Genomic DNA, 17,250 nt, shown 5'->3' with positions numbered 1-17,250 from the left:
TTCTTGATAGCACTGCTTCACATCACATCGCTAGTGATCTCAGCACTCTTTCCCTGCAAACACCTTACAATGGCAGTGACAATGTGATGGTTGGTAATGGTACCGGCCTTCCCATCTCTCACACCGGTTTAGTTTCTCTCCTTTCTCATTTCAAACCACTCAAACTCCAAAATGTTTTATGTGTCCCTGAAATGCGTCGAAACCTAATTTATCTCAACAAGTTATGCAAAACTAATAACGTTATGGTTCAACTCTGTCCGTATTATTTTCAGGTGAAGGACCTTCACACGGGAACGACACTACTCAAAGGCAAGGCCAATGAGGGCGTGTAAGAGTGGCCACTCTCTTCCTCCAAACCTTTTGCTTCAGATTTTTCTGCAATAAAGTCATCTCCTTTGGAATGGCATTCTCGATTAGGACTTCCAAACACTCAAACTCTTCATACTATGTTAGCTAAATTTCATTTACCAAGTACTTCCTTTGTATCCTCTTCTTTGGTTTGCAATTCATGCTCCATTAATAAGAGTCATAAGCTTCCCTTCTCTATGTCTACTCTTGCATCTACTCGACCCCTCGAAATTATTTTCTCTGATGTCTGGACATCTCCAGTAATTTCCATTGATGGTAACACGCTCTAAAAACAATATCAAAAAGCCAAACACCAAGTATGGCCTTCATACTGTTTTGCAGGAACTGGAGCCTGAGAATCTCACACAAGTGTTAAAAGATGAAAAATGGAGGCGGTCTATGAGCACTGAATATGATGCTTTCTCCCGCAACCACACCTTTGATCTTGTCGACAGAGTTCTTGCTACTAACATTGTTGGTTCTAAATGGGTCTACAGGATCAAACGCAAACCTGATGGCTTGGTGGACAACTACAAATCTCGTCTCGTTTCTAAAGGTTTCACCAGCGTCCGGGTGTGGATTTCCATGAGACCTTTAGTCCAGTCATCAAACACGCTACTATTCGTCTTGTTCTCGACACAGTTGTTGCTTCTGATTGGCCTCTCCAGCAGCTTGATGTTAACAATGCCTTTCTTCAAGGTCCGCTTGAGGAGGAAGTTTACATGCTCTAACCTCCGGGATTTGTGGACAAAGATCGCCCTAACCATGTGTGTCATCTTAACAAGGCTGTGTATGGCCTCAAACAAGCACCACGTGCTTGGTACAATGCTCTTAAAGATTTCCTTGTCAGTATTGGATTCAAGAAGTCTCTTGCAGATGAATCACTCTTTGTTCTGCGCTCCGGTAACTCCTTTGTCTATATGCTCATATACGTTGACGACATCATCATCACGGGCACAACCATCTCTGCTATCACACGCGTTACTGATCTTCTTGCTGCTAAGTTCTCCCTCAAAGATCTCGGTGAGCTCTCTTATTTCCTTGGAATGGAAGCTTACCGCACAAGTGTTGGGCTTCATCTCACGCAGACCAAGTATATCACTGACCTTCTTCGCAAGACAAAAATGGTCGATGCTAAGCCAGTTGCTACACCGATGTCCTCTGGTCAGGTTCTCACTCTTTCCTATGGTGATCTTCTTGCTGATCCCTCTACTTATCGTGCGACTGTGGGGAGTCTTCAGTATCTCGGCTTAACTCGGCCCGACATTGCCTTCGCTGTCAACCGGCTCTCTCAATACATGCATCAGCCACGCACACTACATGAGGAAGCTGTGAAACGTGTGCTCCAATATCTTGTTGTCACTGCCAACATGGGTAACTTTTTCTCTGCTAAGTCTCCGTCCAACTTACATGCCTACTCCGACACTGATTGGGCTGGGAATCGAGATGATTACACTTCCATGGGTGCCTACATTACCTACTTGGGTCAACAGCCTATTTCGTGGTCATTTAAGAAACAAACTGGTGTTGCTCGTTCGTCCACCGAAGCTGAGTATCGGGCTCTAACGGCAGCTGCTTCTGAAGTCAAATGGCTAACTTCTCTCATGTTGGAGCTTGGTCTTAAGTCTATGGATGTTCCTATTCTTTATTGTGACAACATTGGTGCTACTTACCTCCCTACTAATCCGGTGTTTCACTCTCGTATGAAGCACCTTGCACTGGATTATCACTTTTTGTGAACAAGTACATGGTAAACAGCTTCGTGTTGCTCATATTTGCTCTGCGGACCAGCTTGCTGACGCGTTAACGAAGCCACTTCCGCGTGCTCGTTTTCTTGATCTCTCGGCCAAAATTGGACTCTGTCACCGGCGTCCATCTTGAGGGGGCGTATTAGTATAGATAGTCTTTATCTATAGTTGTGCTTATCTTGTATAGATTTTGTAATCTCCAAGTATCTCTAGATTACGATCATAACAATCTTAACAACCTCTTGTATAAATATGTGAACTCATTGTTGAATAAGAATCATCAGTTTTCACCTCTTTACACAGGATTGATTAATCCTCCAATAGTTGGTTCTTGCATCTTGTTGGTTGTGTCATGTGTGTTTTTTTTGTTTTGTAGATTTTCGCTCTTCTCTGCTACCTGTGTATCTATGCAACCGTCTCTCTAAAACGGAAAATGGTATAAAACCTAACATATATACCAAATATAAACTTTTACTTTTATATTAAATGGTTACAAAGCAAATCAGTTCAACTAGAATACAAGGATTATAATTGCCCCACACACAAAAAAACATACACGTCTATTCTATGTATATGGTTCTCTTGAACTGCCTTTTGATTCCACTCATTTGAAAGAAAGAAAAAATAATAAAAATAGGACGGCTTCAGAGATTAACATAGCTACGTAACATCTAGTACAATCACGGAGTCTTCATAAAAAGAAAAACAACAATCTTTAGTACTTGGGTCTAAGCCCATCAATGGAGCTTTGATTTGTAGGACTTCTTAAGTTAATAACCTAAAAAGATGAAGAAACAAGACAAGTATTTTTTCAAGAGGTTCTTTCAAAATAGGTATACCACCGAACATTTATATAGTACAGTCACGAACTCCTTACAAAATGTATTTTCTCTATTTCTCTAAGCACATCACTTTGGTTAGACAAGGAAAACTAATGTGAAGAATCGTGGTAGAGAGCGATCGAGAATCCAGGACTGCCTAACCGGTAAATCAAAATGATAAAACCAAAAAATCACTAAAAGAGCCGTAAATGTTAAAGACTGTCAATTTCTTTATTTGTAAAGATCTGGACAATTCAAATCTATATTAACATTTTCACAAAGAAGATTTTTGAGGTCAAAAAAAAAAAAAAAAAAGGCTTGCAGTTTGAAAATAATTATTGACATTTAACTTAATTTTTAGTTAATAAAATTAAAACTAAAATATTAACATTGATTTACCGATATTGATTACCAAAAATACATTAAAATCAGAAGTAATTAAAATCTGATAAATATGGTAACTAATTATTTTTTTATGACAATAACGAAAACAACATTTATAGGGGTATTTTCTAGATTTTTTTTAATAAAAATATATTAATTGTTTACAAAAATCTAATAGTGAGAAATATTTCATATCTTAATGTTTTCACGTTAAGTAATTAGTTTTGTAGAGATTTATTTAGCCATAAATCTACGAGGATCCACACTCATTCCATCTCCCATCTATATATACATTTTTGAAGTACATTTTGGATTCACCCTTTTAATTTTACTTATTCAAAAACTTATTTACAATATTGATCCTAAAAAAATTGCACAAAAAAATGATAACTAAAACCAAAAAATCCTAAAATATCTTTACAACAATATTCTGTTTTCCTTTAATCTTTTTTTTTTAAAACCGAAATTACTCAGCCATTGTTTTGGCTGAGTTATGAACAACGGCTGACTTATAAGAAGACGGTTTTAAACAACGTGTGTTATGCCGTTGTTAATTGTAATTACATCCAGGGCACAAAATATCTCAGCAATTTTTTAAAAATATATACATGTCAGGAATAAACCAACTTTCTATAGCATCTAAGTAATTCTTTCATAACTCATAAGCCAGCCATTGTTCATACTCAGCCAGATTCATAATGTTAATTCAGACGTGTCGTAGTGATAACTCAGCCAAAATTTTGACAGTTCAACCATCGGATCATAACTCAGTCGTAAGGGCAGCTGAGCCAGAAATCATTAAGTCAGTCGTAACGCTTGACTGGGTTATGCTCTAAGTCAGTCGTTCACTCATAAAATGTTTTTCCATAAATCAGTCGCAACATACTGTAACTCAGCCGTCATTACCTCTGTAACGCATTACGGCTGAGTTATTTAATATATGTCAGCGATTTCTGACGTGGCGTCTGACGTGGCAATGGTATTTTTGTAATTACGTTTTTTGTGTAACATAAAACAAAGGCACGCTGGGTATATTGACAATACCCGAAATATCCTAATAATAAAAAAAAAATGTATGATTATGATATATTACCTAAAATGTATGACACCTGAGTAAATCTCGCCATGTTTTATTGCGAAGGTGAGGTCTCGCGTCATAAAATATAAATCAAACTTTTTTTTTTTTTTTACCAAACTCAATCAAAATAAAAAAAAGAACTATTCAAGTTTCTAATTCAAACATAAAACGAAGTCCCCAACCCCAACCAACACAATTTATTATAGAGAAGATGTATTATGAGTTAGTCAAGAGTGAAGACATACAACAAAACATATACTATTTGGTTATGATACGTACTATTATAAGACGCGTTAATAAAAAAAAAAACGACCAGTTTACGAATTACGATTCTTTTTTCCAATTTGGGTGACATCTTTTAAATATACATATATATGGTTTTAGATCAACATGCATATGCATAAATGTAAATCATATATATAATTAGGATAAACATATACATGTGTTTATTATCAGCAACATGTACAAGGCATAACGATATATATATGACCATCAACTCTCAATTTTTCCTATATATAGGTCTACCCCGGTGCAAATAATCCACCACCACTCTCTCTTTCTCTCTTTCTCTCTCTCATTTCATGACTATGGAAACACGAAATCAGGATATATGCTTCAATTTTTTTAAATTGCCACCTTCTCAATGGGGTGATCACTTCCTCAGTGTTCCCTTCACTGACTCGGTGAGTCTATATATCCATTAACAACTATATATATAACAGTCGAATGTATATATATGTCCAGAACCATGATATAAAAAGACTAGTGATTTGTGTTGCATGTTTATTACATTATTACCTGATATGTGTGATGTGTCAAAGAAATGGTACTTGCCTCTCATGAAATTTCTAAATTTCTTTTTGTTTATTAAAGCTTAAGTTACTTGTCTTCATTAATATATATTTTAACATGATCCCGCTGAAGCATCTTTGACATGTATGTATGTCTACTTTCAGGATTTTGATGTCCTTGCTAAAGACATTGAGGAACTCAAACCTAAAGTGAGAGAAGACATATTTAGTTTGTCTTCCGATGCAATAAAGAGGAAGATACTTTCGATTCATTTGCTGATCAGCCTTGGTCTCTCTTATCATTTTGAGAACGAGATCGAAGAGACCTTGAAACATGCTTTTGAAAATATAGAAGATTTGATCGCTGATGAAAATGATTTGTATACAATCTCAACCATGTTTCGAGTTTTGAGAACATGCGGTTACAATATGTTGTCCGGTGCGGATTTTTTAAAAACATGCATGTCATGTACATTTTTATTTAGATGAATATATAATCCATTAAAAATAACAGATGATTTATTTTTATATAGATGTCTTCAACAGATTCAAAGGAAAAAACGGCAAGTTCAAGGAAAGTTTAACTAAAGATGTTAAGGGTATGTTAAGCTTCTACGAAGCTGTGCACTTTAGGACAACGACGGATCATATATTGGATGAAGCATCGAGCTTCACACTAGACCACTTGGAGCCACTAGCTACACGTCACAGAGCGAGCCCACCAAATATGTTAAAGCTTATACAAAAGGCCCTTCACATACCTCAACACCGGAACAGCCAAGCCCTAGTTGCAAGAGAGTATATTTCATTCTATGAACAAGAAGAGGACCGTGATGAAACACTGCTCAAGCTAGCCAAGCTCAATTTCAAGTTCTTCCAGCTTCATTATTTCCAAGAATTAAAAACTATCACCATGTATGTGGATTAATTATCTAGTTTTCTTCTAAAAGAGCTAGCTAGGGAACTAAACCATACGTTGTATATATAATATTTTGTATATTTTCGTAGGTGGTGGAGGGAACTAAACCATACGTTAAACCTCCCACGTAACAGCAAAGAAAGAACTGTCGAGAGTTGGTTCTCGGCACTGGTGATCAACTTTGAGCCGCAGGTTTCACTTGGCAGAATTATGTCAGCTAAGTTATACTTACTAGTCACTTTTTTAGATGACGCTTGCGATATCCATGGTTCAATTCCTGAAGTTACAAGCCTGGTTGATTGTCTTGAAAGGTACATATATAACTGCTTGAAACGATTCATGCAATCTCATTACAAAATCCAATAAACAAATAATACTCTATAATCACTTTTGTGTTTTTATGTGAGCAGATGGGAACCAGATTACATGGGAAATCTTCGAGGTCACATGAAGAGTTCCTTCCAATTTGTGATGTACGTTTTTAAAGAGTATGAAGAAATATTGAGGTCACAAGAAAGATCATTTATGCTGCAGAATTTGATAGAAGAGGTGATTATTTATACTAACCCTAAGTATTCATAACCAAATCCATATGATTATCATATTCATGGCTGGTAAAAATAATTTACCATGTTAAAAATTTTGGTGTAACTAAGCAGTTCAAGATACCCGTGAGGTCAAACCTAGAGCTTATCAAATGGGCACATGGAGGCTGGTGAACCTGAGGTTGGTGCCTATGCAGCCATGGCATGTTCTATTATGGGACTTGGAGAGATTGGTAAGAAGAAAGATTTTGAGTTGCTAAGATCTAGACCAAAGCTCGTCCGTTCTTTGGCTGCAAAGACACGTCTCATGGATGACATGGCCGATTATGAGGTACACAAAACCATTATTTTAGAAAAGCTTAGGCAATGATTTTAAACCGAATCTATCGACCGGATGTGACCGGGAACCGTTCTTTTTGCCAAACCTGGTCAACATCAAAAAATTGTTACCCCGATCGAATGTGAAAACCAGTTCAAAACCGAAACCACATATATCTGATTTTTTTTTTTTTTTGTCAACATATTTGATGAATTAATATTTTACAATTTACGTGAAAGAAATAAATTTATTGCTTTCCGTATGTTAATTTTTTTTAATTTTCCCTTTTGTGGAAGGATACAAAAAGTCAAAAACTCTAACTAAATTTGTGTGATGTCACACCATTTTCTAATTTAATCAAATTTGTCAGGACGATATGAAGAAAGGATATACTGCAAACGCAATCAATTATTACATGAAGCAACATGGAGTTACCAAAGAAGAAGCCAATATGAAATTTGAGAAAATGATTGGAAATATTAACATGATCGTAAACGAAGAGTGCATCAAAATGACCAACATTTCACGTCCAATTCTTGACCAGTTCGTCGGTTTTGGACGCTTGTTAGATGTTCTCTATACAGCAGATGATGTCTTCAACCATCGCGATGGAAAGTTCAAGGATTATATATTTACTTTGCTCATAGATCCAATACATCCTTAGATTCTGGTGACTTGGTAAAATATCATTTTCTTCCTTTTGGGTTTCGTTGAAGTGTGTTGTGTTGATCTCATGAAATTAACATAAGTCAAATAAGGGGTGTTTGAAACAATCAATAAGTTAGGTTAGGTTAGGTCGATTTTACTCTCTCCTCTCTCTCTCCCTTCTCTCTAAAACAAAACAAGTTTTTCTCCGCCGTTGTTTGCCTCTCCGGTTGCCTTTACGGCGCCGGGGAGGGCTCTCCTCCCTGTTTTCTTAGCTCTTTGGTGACCTCTTCTCAGCGTTCCCCTCTCTGGATGTTGCAACAGTCCTCCGATCCGTTTCTGGGCTCTGGGTAGGTGGTTCCGTTTCATATCTGATGCGTTCAGCGGCGAGATGTTCGTGGGTGGTCGTTGGAGCTTCTACCAGAGCGTGTGTTTGAGGATTTCACCACTCTAGCAAGTTTCTCCGGCGGATCTGGGTTGAGGGTCTCGCTGTGCATCGTTTCTCTACGGTGGTTGTTGGCTCTGATGAGTGTTAGAGTTCTGGGTTCTCTCTGTTCGGTGAGTCTCAGGGATCGGTCTACGGTGGTTCTTGTCGTCGAAGTTGCAGATCCTCTCTTTCTCCAGTCGGTTCGCTTGTTCTTCTCCGGGATCTGGGTTTGTCAGGTGAGTTGGTTGTTGGGCTGTGCTTCATGAAGGACTGGGAGTAAAGAAGCAACAGGAGAGAGGCAAGCTTTCTTCTCCGTCGCCGGAGTAGTGTGGTTTTTTCCGGCATGTGTTGCGGCTGTGGCTTTTTCCTAGCGGTCGAAGGGCTTCAGATCTGGTTCCTCCTGGTATGAAAACGCCATAGGAGATGCAGATAAGTCCTTCACGGCTCAACCGTTAGGATTAGTGGCTGCGGCAGCGGCGGAAGACACATGCTGATAGGTGGGTTTTCCGGTGAGTGTATTGGTGGTTAACAGTAGATCTTTTTAGGATCTTAGATGGCTTTCATGGGTTATGGTTGTTGAGAGGATGGTTTGAGCCACCTACTCTCTCTAGCCTCCGTGTTTAGTATCCACCAGACCGGATTGAAGTCTGCTTTGCCTCGGGTAGTTTTCCTGGTTGAATGGATTCGGAGATCAAGGGCTTGGGTCCGAGTATGTCGTTTTGCTAGGTCGGGGATTCGATGTTCATTGGGTGGCGGAGAGTCGGAGGGTTGATCTATTCCGAAAGTTTTGTGGTGAGTTTGATTCGCCGTTGGTGAAGGCTATGCGACGGGATTCGAAAATTCCGGTTAAAGAACCGGATCCGGCGATGAAGTCACAAAGCGGTGGGACTTGTTTTCGTCGGTGCTAGTTGATCTGATCCTCTGCCTCCGTTTAACCGCCCGGAACCAACCTTGTTTAAGTTCAAAATGATGAATCATTTTGGCTATGATATGTTGTGTTTTTATGGGGTTGGACTCATTTTTTATTTTATTTTTGCTTTTTTGTGTTTTCTTCTTCGAGTCTACGAATAGTTCATAAATTTGAAGTATCTTGATTCTTGAGTATATTTGGAGTAATTCGGGTCTTGCTAATGAAACATGACAAAAATTGGAGTAAACATGTGCATAGACGAACAAAGAAACAAAAATTCAGCATTTGGCAGTTCAAAGCACCTATGTGGGACACAAATATCAACCCACGTTACTTTATGTACCAAACGGCATCACTTATGACCAGGCAATACCAATCCACGATCGCATCCGACAACTTAAGCATCTCTAATCTCTTGGACCAGTACCAGCTACGACATTTCCATATCGGTCAAGGATACTAGTCCACTGCGCTTGGGAAGAATCGATTCCTGGCCTAGACCAAGAGGGTGACTCTTCCACCAAGGCTAGAACCACTAGCCCACCACCTTGAGGTTAAAGTTATTAGTCCATTAGAATTTTTTATGTCTTTAGGGCAGAGCATGAATCAAAAGAAAGAATGATCATCTTCATTGTAATATGTTTAGAATTCTTGTGTAATCAAGCAGTTCGAGATATTAGTGAGATCAAACATTGAGCTTATTAAAATGGGCCGGAGCTGGTCGCGTGCGTAACCTTGATGAGTACATGGATGCTGGCGAGGATGGTTGGTTCGTATGCAGCAATGCATGTGCGATTATAGGGCTTGGAGAAAGGTAAGAATGAAGAATTTACGTGATTATGAGGTAAATATTTAAACTTTAGAGGATAGTTAACCAATAGATGGAGTAACATAGAATTACCAAAGAAGAAGCAAATATATAGAATTAGAGCAGGTGACTGTGACTATCTGAAGGATCATATCCAACATCTATAAGAGTTTTATGATTTGAGAAGATATAATTTTTCTCTAGTGTCGATAAAGTTAGCTGAATTCAAAATTCCAATAAAATTAGTTCACTTAAAGAGTACTACAAATTTATATCTTAACACTTACTAACATCACTCAACTACATAATTTGGAGCAACAGCCAAGATCCTCTCATCTCTTTGTGAAGATTTTTTCCTTGTTTCTTCTGTTTCTGCGGCTTCTTGCTCATTAGCTAACACTATAAGATGACCTTCTTTACATACCAAGCTCTGTACGATGCATAGAATGTGTTAGACAGAAACATAATTTTAACTAATAAGATTGTTTAGGATTTTTTACAAGCTTTTTACGATTTTACCTCAATGATGGCTCTGAGTTTCTTGATATCGAGTTTTACTTGCTCTTGTGAACTATATTTCTTTTTCTCATTTTGTTGATCGATGTACCATCGAATCAGTTCCTTTTGTCTTATTCCAGGCAATTCCGAACCTAAAGAAGAAAAAGAGTTACTAGTCGCATAATGTATCTTTTTCAAGAGTTAAAGAGAGAAATTAATGGTATGAAGAATTGAAGAGTGATGTTCCTTACTGTCTTTGTTTACAGTTTCTTCATGTTGTCTAAGGCGAATGACTAAGGCCTGTGTGATTCTATCATATTCTTCCTCGCTAATCACCAGCTTTTGAGCTGCTGCTCCATTATCTGTTGCCAAACCATGCTGTTAGTTAAGCTTCTTAACTGAGTCAGAGAAAAAAGAGCATAAACAGTGTGCAAGTACCAGCAGTTGCAGGGGCTGGCTCAGCTGCACCATTCTGTTGATCCTCATCTCCATTATCAGGGTTTTCAATGTCATCTGTGTCGTCCATGTTCTCACCATTAGCATCTTGGTACTCAGAAAGATCGATATCCCCTGACTCAACACTGGATAAGAGAAACAAATATGATTGTTATCGGTTAAGGTTTTGAGACAATTTAAGAGAAAAAAAAAAGAGATGTTAAAAGTTACCTGATGACTGAAGTCTTCAACAGTCTGACAGCTAGTAGAACATGACTTGGTTTAACCTGAAAGAAATATAACAAATTTTCAAATCAAGCAAAATAACGACTGGTAGAATAAAAAAAAGACATGGCAATATTGTTTAGGATAATCTCACCAGAATTTCCAAATGACTCCTAGCAATGGCTTCTGAGAGCCTGATCAGTGCCTCTAGCTGCCTAACTGTCATTCGATATGCTACTCTTGTGCCTGGAGTTGTATCACCTCTACGAAGAGCAACATAAGACTCGACAAGTAGCTTTCTTGCTTCTGGGCTTAGCTGCAACACAACAGATGAAGATAGCGAAAAGATGTTAGCACCTCCAACAGAAGAGTCTTTTGCAATCAAAACATTTTTTGGGCTAGTCTACAACCTTTGGCTTTAACGTTTTGGCATATGCAATGTAGCGCTTAAGTTGTACGGTAGTGAACTCAGGAGAAAGCGCTGCTTCATGCTTCTGGTGAACTCGCACGATATGATGGGCAATGTGGTAATCCGTTACCTCATCAGGGTCATCAATCATAACGTACACAAGATCAAACCTCGAAAGAATGGCAGGTGGAAGATTGACGTTATACTGAAAAGAGCATGATCAAACCCCAATTAGATATGAATGCTTCCATTAAACTTTTTCAGCAAAGAAAGGAATACAAATATGTATCTGTTTGGATTCATTTTTGGGGATGACCTCACCTTAAGTGGTTTAGATTTATCATATCGCCCACCAACAGGATTAGCTGCTGCAAGAATTGATGTCCTAGCATTCAAGGTTGCTTGTATCCCAGCTTTTGTAATGCTTATGGTTTGCTGCTCCATCGCTTCATGAATAGCAACCTATACATCCAAATGTAACAATAGTTTTCATCAAACACTGTCTCGGAGACTTAATCCTCTGTCCTGTAACAACCAATGATGCTCACTTACCTGATCTTTGATATCCATCTTGTCAAACTCGTCAATGCAACATATTCCATTGTCAGCGAGCATTAAAGCACCAGCCTGTTAAAGAGTCAGATAGCATTAATAATAACAAGAGTGCAGAAATCAAATGTATGTAGAAAGGCTAGCATTCTTCAAGTGATTATAAAGCTTTGGTTACTAGAAAGTTTCCTTGCAAGTAATAAATTTCCATCAATTCAAAATTTACCTCAATGCAAAATTCACCAGTTTCCGGTTCTTTCGCAACAGTTGCAGTCAACCCAGCTGCAGAAGAGGACTTCCCAGATGTATACACAGATCTTGGTACTATGCCTGCGGTATACCTGCAATTAACAAACCAAAACTTAGGCATGAGATTTAAGTCTAAAGAAGAAAAAAAAGACAGCTCTGAATTTCAATGAGAATCAGTACTTGAGGAATTGGGATTTAGCACAGCTGGGGTCCCCAACTATACAAACATTGATGTCTCCTCTAAGGTTGATGCCTTCATGAGTAGTCTTGTGCACACCGCCTAAAAGCATAAGCAGAACTGCACGTTTGATGTCTTGATGACCAAAAACGGTTGGGGCCATGCTTCCAACTAACTTATTGAAGTAATCAGGGGTATTTCTCATCTGCTGAATTTCATCTAGTTCATCTGCCTGTAAATTTCAAATATGGACCTATGAAATTAGTTGTATGCATAAGCGTGTAAGAGGTTGGATAAAAGAGCAAAGCCAGGACCCTGCTGAATAATAACTGTCTCAAGTCCGGTAATAAATTTTAAACCTCACCGTGAACTGCTGCTGATCATCTTCATTAGAATCATTTTGGCGGTTCCTCATATCAGTGTTCCTACTACCATCAGCAATCTGGAGAAAAAAATAAACATTGAGATTGATCAACACCTCTCACTTAGGTTTTGGTTTGACAGATACTAAAAAGTTGACAAACCTGAACTGAGTTGGCGATAAAGGCAAGCCGATACGAAAGATCTCTAACTCCCAGAGCCTTGAGACCTTGAACACCTTCATGTCCAGCAGTAGAGCTTTTCTGTTGTGACGAGTCTCGACGGCATTCTGCTCTCTCTCCAGGTGCTGCTAGTGCTGATATGTCAGGTATAACAACAACAGTTCCCGTAAAAATAACCCTGTGAAGACACATACACAAGTACAAAGAATGTCAATCTTGATTCTTGTGAAGATAGAAGAAATAACTTAGAGAACTGGCGCAGGAGAAATCTTACGTGTCACCAGCTCTAGCCTGTTCAACAATCTCATGACGCAGAATGACATCCAAAGACCGTGGCAAGGACCCAGCAGGTATCTCTTTTGAAGTCTCCTGCATTCTAACTCTCTGCCAATCCGCAAACTTGCTCTCTTGTCTAAGCAACGCCCATCTTGCTCTGTTCAAACAAGTTGGGCTTACACAGATCGTAGGCTGCATAAAGGCAAGGCCACAAATTATAAAACTAACAAGACCGTGAAACAATGAATACAAGCTAACACTTCCTAAGACCAAAATCAAGCATTCATTACCTGTGTATACTTAAACTGTTGTTCAACATTCTTTATAACACTACCACAATCTAAACACTTAAACGTCCCATAAAGCAGCTCAGGTCTCACTTCACTTGTTCTAGTAACCACACCAGTCACCGACACTAACTTCCCAATTTCTGCAGTCGTTAGCTCCCTCAACCTGCCAAGATTATGATAACAAAAGTCATCATCACAATCACTAAACTTCAGCCAGAACCATCCTAACAACAACAACAAAAACTCTAATATCAAAATCATCAACTAGAATCTAAAAAGGCATTACCTTTTAGTGAAAGGGAGATTGTAGAAGGAAACATTGATATCTTTATTGGGAGTATCATCCGAAATGAAAGAAGGATTCACTTCAATCACAAACCGCTTACACGCATTCCTCAAATACGGCTCAAACCTAAACCAATTCCAAACACACAAAAATAAAAAAAAACCCAGAACAAATCTTAACACACCCAATTCAATAAAAAGCTAGGGTTTTAGATAACATAATTATACAAACCTCAAATACTCGTCAGCTATTGCTTTCTGAAGAGCATCATTAAAACCCATAACATGTGAGAAATCAATATACATCATTGTTGATTCACCGCCTCGAATCGCTTCAATCTCCGCTTCGTAATACAACTCCGGCTTGTTCGCATCTAATCGGAAACTGGAAAACCCAATTTCGGAAACCAAATCAATAACGCTAATTTCAACCAAAAGCCAATGAATTTGACTGGGAACAAAAACAAACCCAGAAAAAAACAAACCTTTTGAGGAACTCGAGGAAGACGTTCTCTACTTGAATCGCTTGTTCATCCATTACAAACCCACCAAAAGCTTCCATTTTTCAAATTCTTCCCTCACTGAACTTTTCCCTCTTCACCACCAAAAACAAAACCCTAAATTTGTTTGAACAGATAGCAAAAAACGTATATCCACTATGGGCAAAAGAGAAATGGCGAGTCGATTGTGGCGGGAACTTAAGCTGCCGCCGTCTAACATTTTCCCGCTAAAATCATATCGAGATGTGAATTGGGCTTATAGATTGGGCCTTAAATAGATTGACCTTTTCAGAGGTTTTAATCGTAGTTTATTTAGATTAATTGATGTTTAGTGGGGATATTGGTTTGAGATTTGAATAGAGTTTTAAAGATTTTAAATGTTATGTAGAATCTGTTGCTATTAGATCAAGATTTTGTTAAACTTTGTTAAAGTTTAGTGTTATTAGTTTGTGATTTGTAAAAAATCATTTAAAATCTTAGAATTCATAGATCTAATAATACATAATTTTAATAAAGATTTTAAAATGAATGATTGAATAACACATGATTTAACTTGGATTTCTAAATCCATTAAAATTAAGGATCCAATAACCCCATTAACAAATTTGTTTTATTGGATTCAAACTTTTATAAAGCTATTAAAAGTTTTGTTTTATTCAATTAAAACAAAAGAATCTAGGATTGTTAATGAATTCAATTATTATATTATTGGTTCATGATTTTAGACACTTTTTTTACAAAATAAATTCATGGAAAGTATTACAAAAGTAAACTTTGGTTGTTAAGAAAAAACAAACAAACAAACATTGACGAATGTTTAGCTATTTTTTACATCATCATTAGAAAGAAAACTAGATAAGATCATTTTGAATGTTCTGTTTACTAAATTATGAACAAGTAAAACCTTACAAGATTTGGTATACTATCTCTTATCGTATATTTCTCTCTATTTATAGATTAACGTAACAAAATCTGTTACCAATTCTCTTGCCTATATAAATCTGAGTTCAATCTTCATATAACAGAAACAAGATTTATTAATCAATAAAAAATAGATTATTGTTGACTTAGCTTAAACAAAGCTTGAAGATATCCTAAAGAGATAAGGATTAGGGATTATATTTAGTAGTTATCTAAATATAATGAAAAGAGGAAATTGAGAGAATAGGAAGTTGTCCTAAAGAGAAAAGGAAATTTGTTTAGGTCTATGCATATATAAGGAGAAGCCAAGGTGTGGCATATTTGAGAGAGCTTAATTAGGTTTTGAGAGTTATTTTCTTAAGCATTAATAAAGACAGCTATTCTTTATCAATCTAGAGTTCTTAAAACAACTTAATATTCTATAATGAGAGCTAAATATCTTTGTTTACTAGTGTTCATTGTCTTGGCTTCTAACGAAGTTGTTGCCAAGAAACATTCTTCAACGCCTAAACTAAGAAGAAGTGATTTTCCAAAAGATTTCGTTTTTGGAGCTGCAACGTCCGCTTACCAAGTCGAAGGAGGTGCTCACGAAGACGGTAGAGGACCAAGTATTTGGGATACATTCTCCGAAAAATATCCAGAGAAGATTATAGATGGTAGCAATGGATCTGTTGCTGATGATTCTTACCATCTCTACAAAGAAGATGTAGGTTTACTACATCAGATTGGCTTCAATGCTTATAGATTCTCCATCTCATGGTCGAGGATCTTGCCACGTGGGAATCTAAAAGGAGGAATCAACCAAGCCGGTATTGATTATTACAACAACTTGATCAATGAGCTTTTGTCCAAAGGAATCAAGCCTTTCGTCACTCTTTTCCACTGGGACACACCACAAGCCCTTGAAGATGCTTACGGAGGATTCCGCGGCTCGGAGATTGTGAATGATTTCCGTGATTACGCGGATATTTGCTTCAAGAGTTTTGGAGATCGAGTGAAGCATTGGATGACATTAAACGAACCATTGACAGTGGTGCAACAAGGATACGTTGCAGGTGTGATGGCTCCAGGAAGATGCTCAAAATTCACAAACCCTAACTGCACCGCCGGAAACGGAGCTACCGAGCCTTACATCGTTGGTCACAACCTCATCCTAGCTCACGGAGAAGCAGTCAAAGTATACAGAAAAAAATACAAGACATCTCAAAAAGGTCAAGTCGGTATCGCCTTAAACGCGGGTTGGAACTTACCTTATAATACAGAGTCAGCCGAGGACAGGTTAGCCGCGGCACGAGCCATGGCATTCACATTCGACTATTTCATGGAGCCACTTGTGACCGGTAAATACCCGGTTGATATGATCAACAACGTAAAAGACGGTCGCTTACCTACATTTACTACAAAACAATCTAAGATGCTCAAAGGATCATACGATTTCATTGGGGTCAATTACTACTCATCTTCTTACGCAAAAGATGTTCCTTGCTCTAACGAAAACGTTACACTATTCACTGATCCTTGTGCCAGCATCACAGGTGAAAGAGAAGGAGTTCCAATAGGTCCAAAAGCTGCGTCGGATTGGTTACTGATATATCCAAAGGGGATTCGTGATCTCCTCCTCTATGCAAAATACAAGTTTAAGGACCCGGTTATATACATAACCGAGAACGGGAGGGATGAAGCTAGTACCGGTAAAGTCTTACTTAAAGATAGTGAGAGGATTGATTACTACGCTAGACATCTCAAGATGGTTCAAGATGCAATCTCGATTGGAGCCAACGTGAAGGGATTTTTCGCATGGTCGTTGTTGGATAACTATGAATGGGCAACGGGATACACGGTCCGGTTTGGACTGGTTTACGTTGATTTCGACCATGGACGTAAGAGATATCTCAAGAAATCGGCAAAATGGTTTAAAAGGTTGCTGAATAAGAAGAAAAAGAATTGATGATTAAGTAATTACGTTTAATAATATTTACGCAATGTGCGGTTTATTTAAAAACAATTATTGTTGATTAATAAGTATGGTTTAATATGTTACATATAATACCAGCATCCTAGTTTCAGAGCATTAAAATAAATGAAACCTTTTTTTCGTTTATTTTAAACATTTTCAAATTATTAGAATGAGTTTTTTTTTTACAAGTTAA

At 37.8% G+C, this 17,250-nt stretch overlaps 2 protein-coding genes and 1 pseudogene across 3 annotated transcripts; 2 read left to right on the top strand and 1 right to left on the bottom strand.

Moving 5' to 3' along the window:
• The first annotated feature begins 4,966 nt into the window (after positions 1-4,966).
• On the top strand, positions 4,967-9,129 carry LOC104728597 (alpha-barbatene synthase-like; annotated as a pseudogene). The gene is made up of 7 exons (XR_015572112.1): positions 4,967-5,062; positions 5,336-5,609; positions 5,704-6,085; positions 6,179-6,400; positions 6,500-6,638; positions 6,749-6,965; positions 7,324-9,129. The product of XR_015572112.1 is annotated as an alpha-barbatene synthase-like (transcript).
• A 792-nt stretch (positions 9,130-9,921) lies between these two features.
• LOC104724967 (DNA replication licensing factor MCM6) lies at positions 9,922-14,620 on the bottom strand. The gene is made up of 18 exons (XM_087474615.1): positions 14,165-14,620; positions 13,912-14,064; positions 13,681-13,806; positions 13,395-13,557; positions 13,103-13,296; positions 12,811-13,006; positions 12,651-12,728; positions 12,289-12,518; positions 12,086-12,200; positions 11,863-11,937; positions 11,632-11,772; positions 11,312-11,515; positions 11,056-11,217; positions 10,908-10,963; positions 10,680-10,822; positions 10,493-10,603; positions 10,263-10,393; positions 9,922-10,173 (listed from the first exon to the last, which is right to left on the bottom strand). Exons 1-18 carry the CDS (start codon positions 14,239-14,241, stop codon positions 10,036-10,038), a joined length of 2,493 nt encoding a protein of 830 aa, XP_087330741.1. The 5' UTR covers positions 14,242-14,620; the 3' UTR covers positions 9,922-10,035.
• Positions 14,621-14,956: 336 nt separating this feature from the next.
• Positions 14,957-17,201, top strand: LOC104724966 (beta-glucosidase 13). Its single transcript, XM_087471689.1, has one exon. It carries the CDS (start codon positions 15,525-15,527, stop codon positions 17,046-17,048), a length of 1,524 nt encoding a protein of 507 aa, XP_087327815.1. The 5' UTR covers positions 14,957-15,524; the 3' UTR covers positions 17,049-17,201.
• The last annotated feature ends 49 nt before the right edge of the window (positions 17,202-17,250 follow it).

Source organism: Camelina sativa, chromosome 11, assembly GCF_030686135.1.
Source record: "Camelina sativa cultivar CO46 ecotype springtype chromosome 11, ASM3068613v1".
Classification (NCBI taxonomy): Eukaryota; Viridiplantae; Streptophyta; class Magnoliopsida; order Brassicales; family Brassicaceae; genus Camelina; species Camelina sativa.
Note: the sequence above shows the minus strand (reverse complement) of the source record. Positions and strands in the feature narration are given on the sequence as shown.

Coding starts and splice junctions, on each gene's coding strand:
- LOC104724966 (XM_087471689.1), top strand. CDS start 15,525: ATGAGAGCTAAATATCTTTGTTTACTAGTGTTCATTGTCTTGGCTTCT.
- LOC104724967 (XM_087474615.1), bottom strand. CDS start 14,241: ATGGAAGCTTTTGGTGGGTTTGTAATGGATGAACAAGCGATTCAAGTA. Junction 11,938..12,085: donor CTGGTGAATTTTGCATTGAG/GTAAATTTTGAA, acceptor ACTCTTTAACAG/GCTGGTGCTTTAATGCTCGC. Junction 10,604..10,679: donor GCCAGCCCCTGCAACTGCTG/GTACTTGCACAC, acceptor GTTTGGCAACAG/ATAATGGAGCAGCAGCTCAA.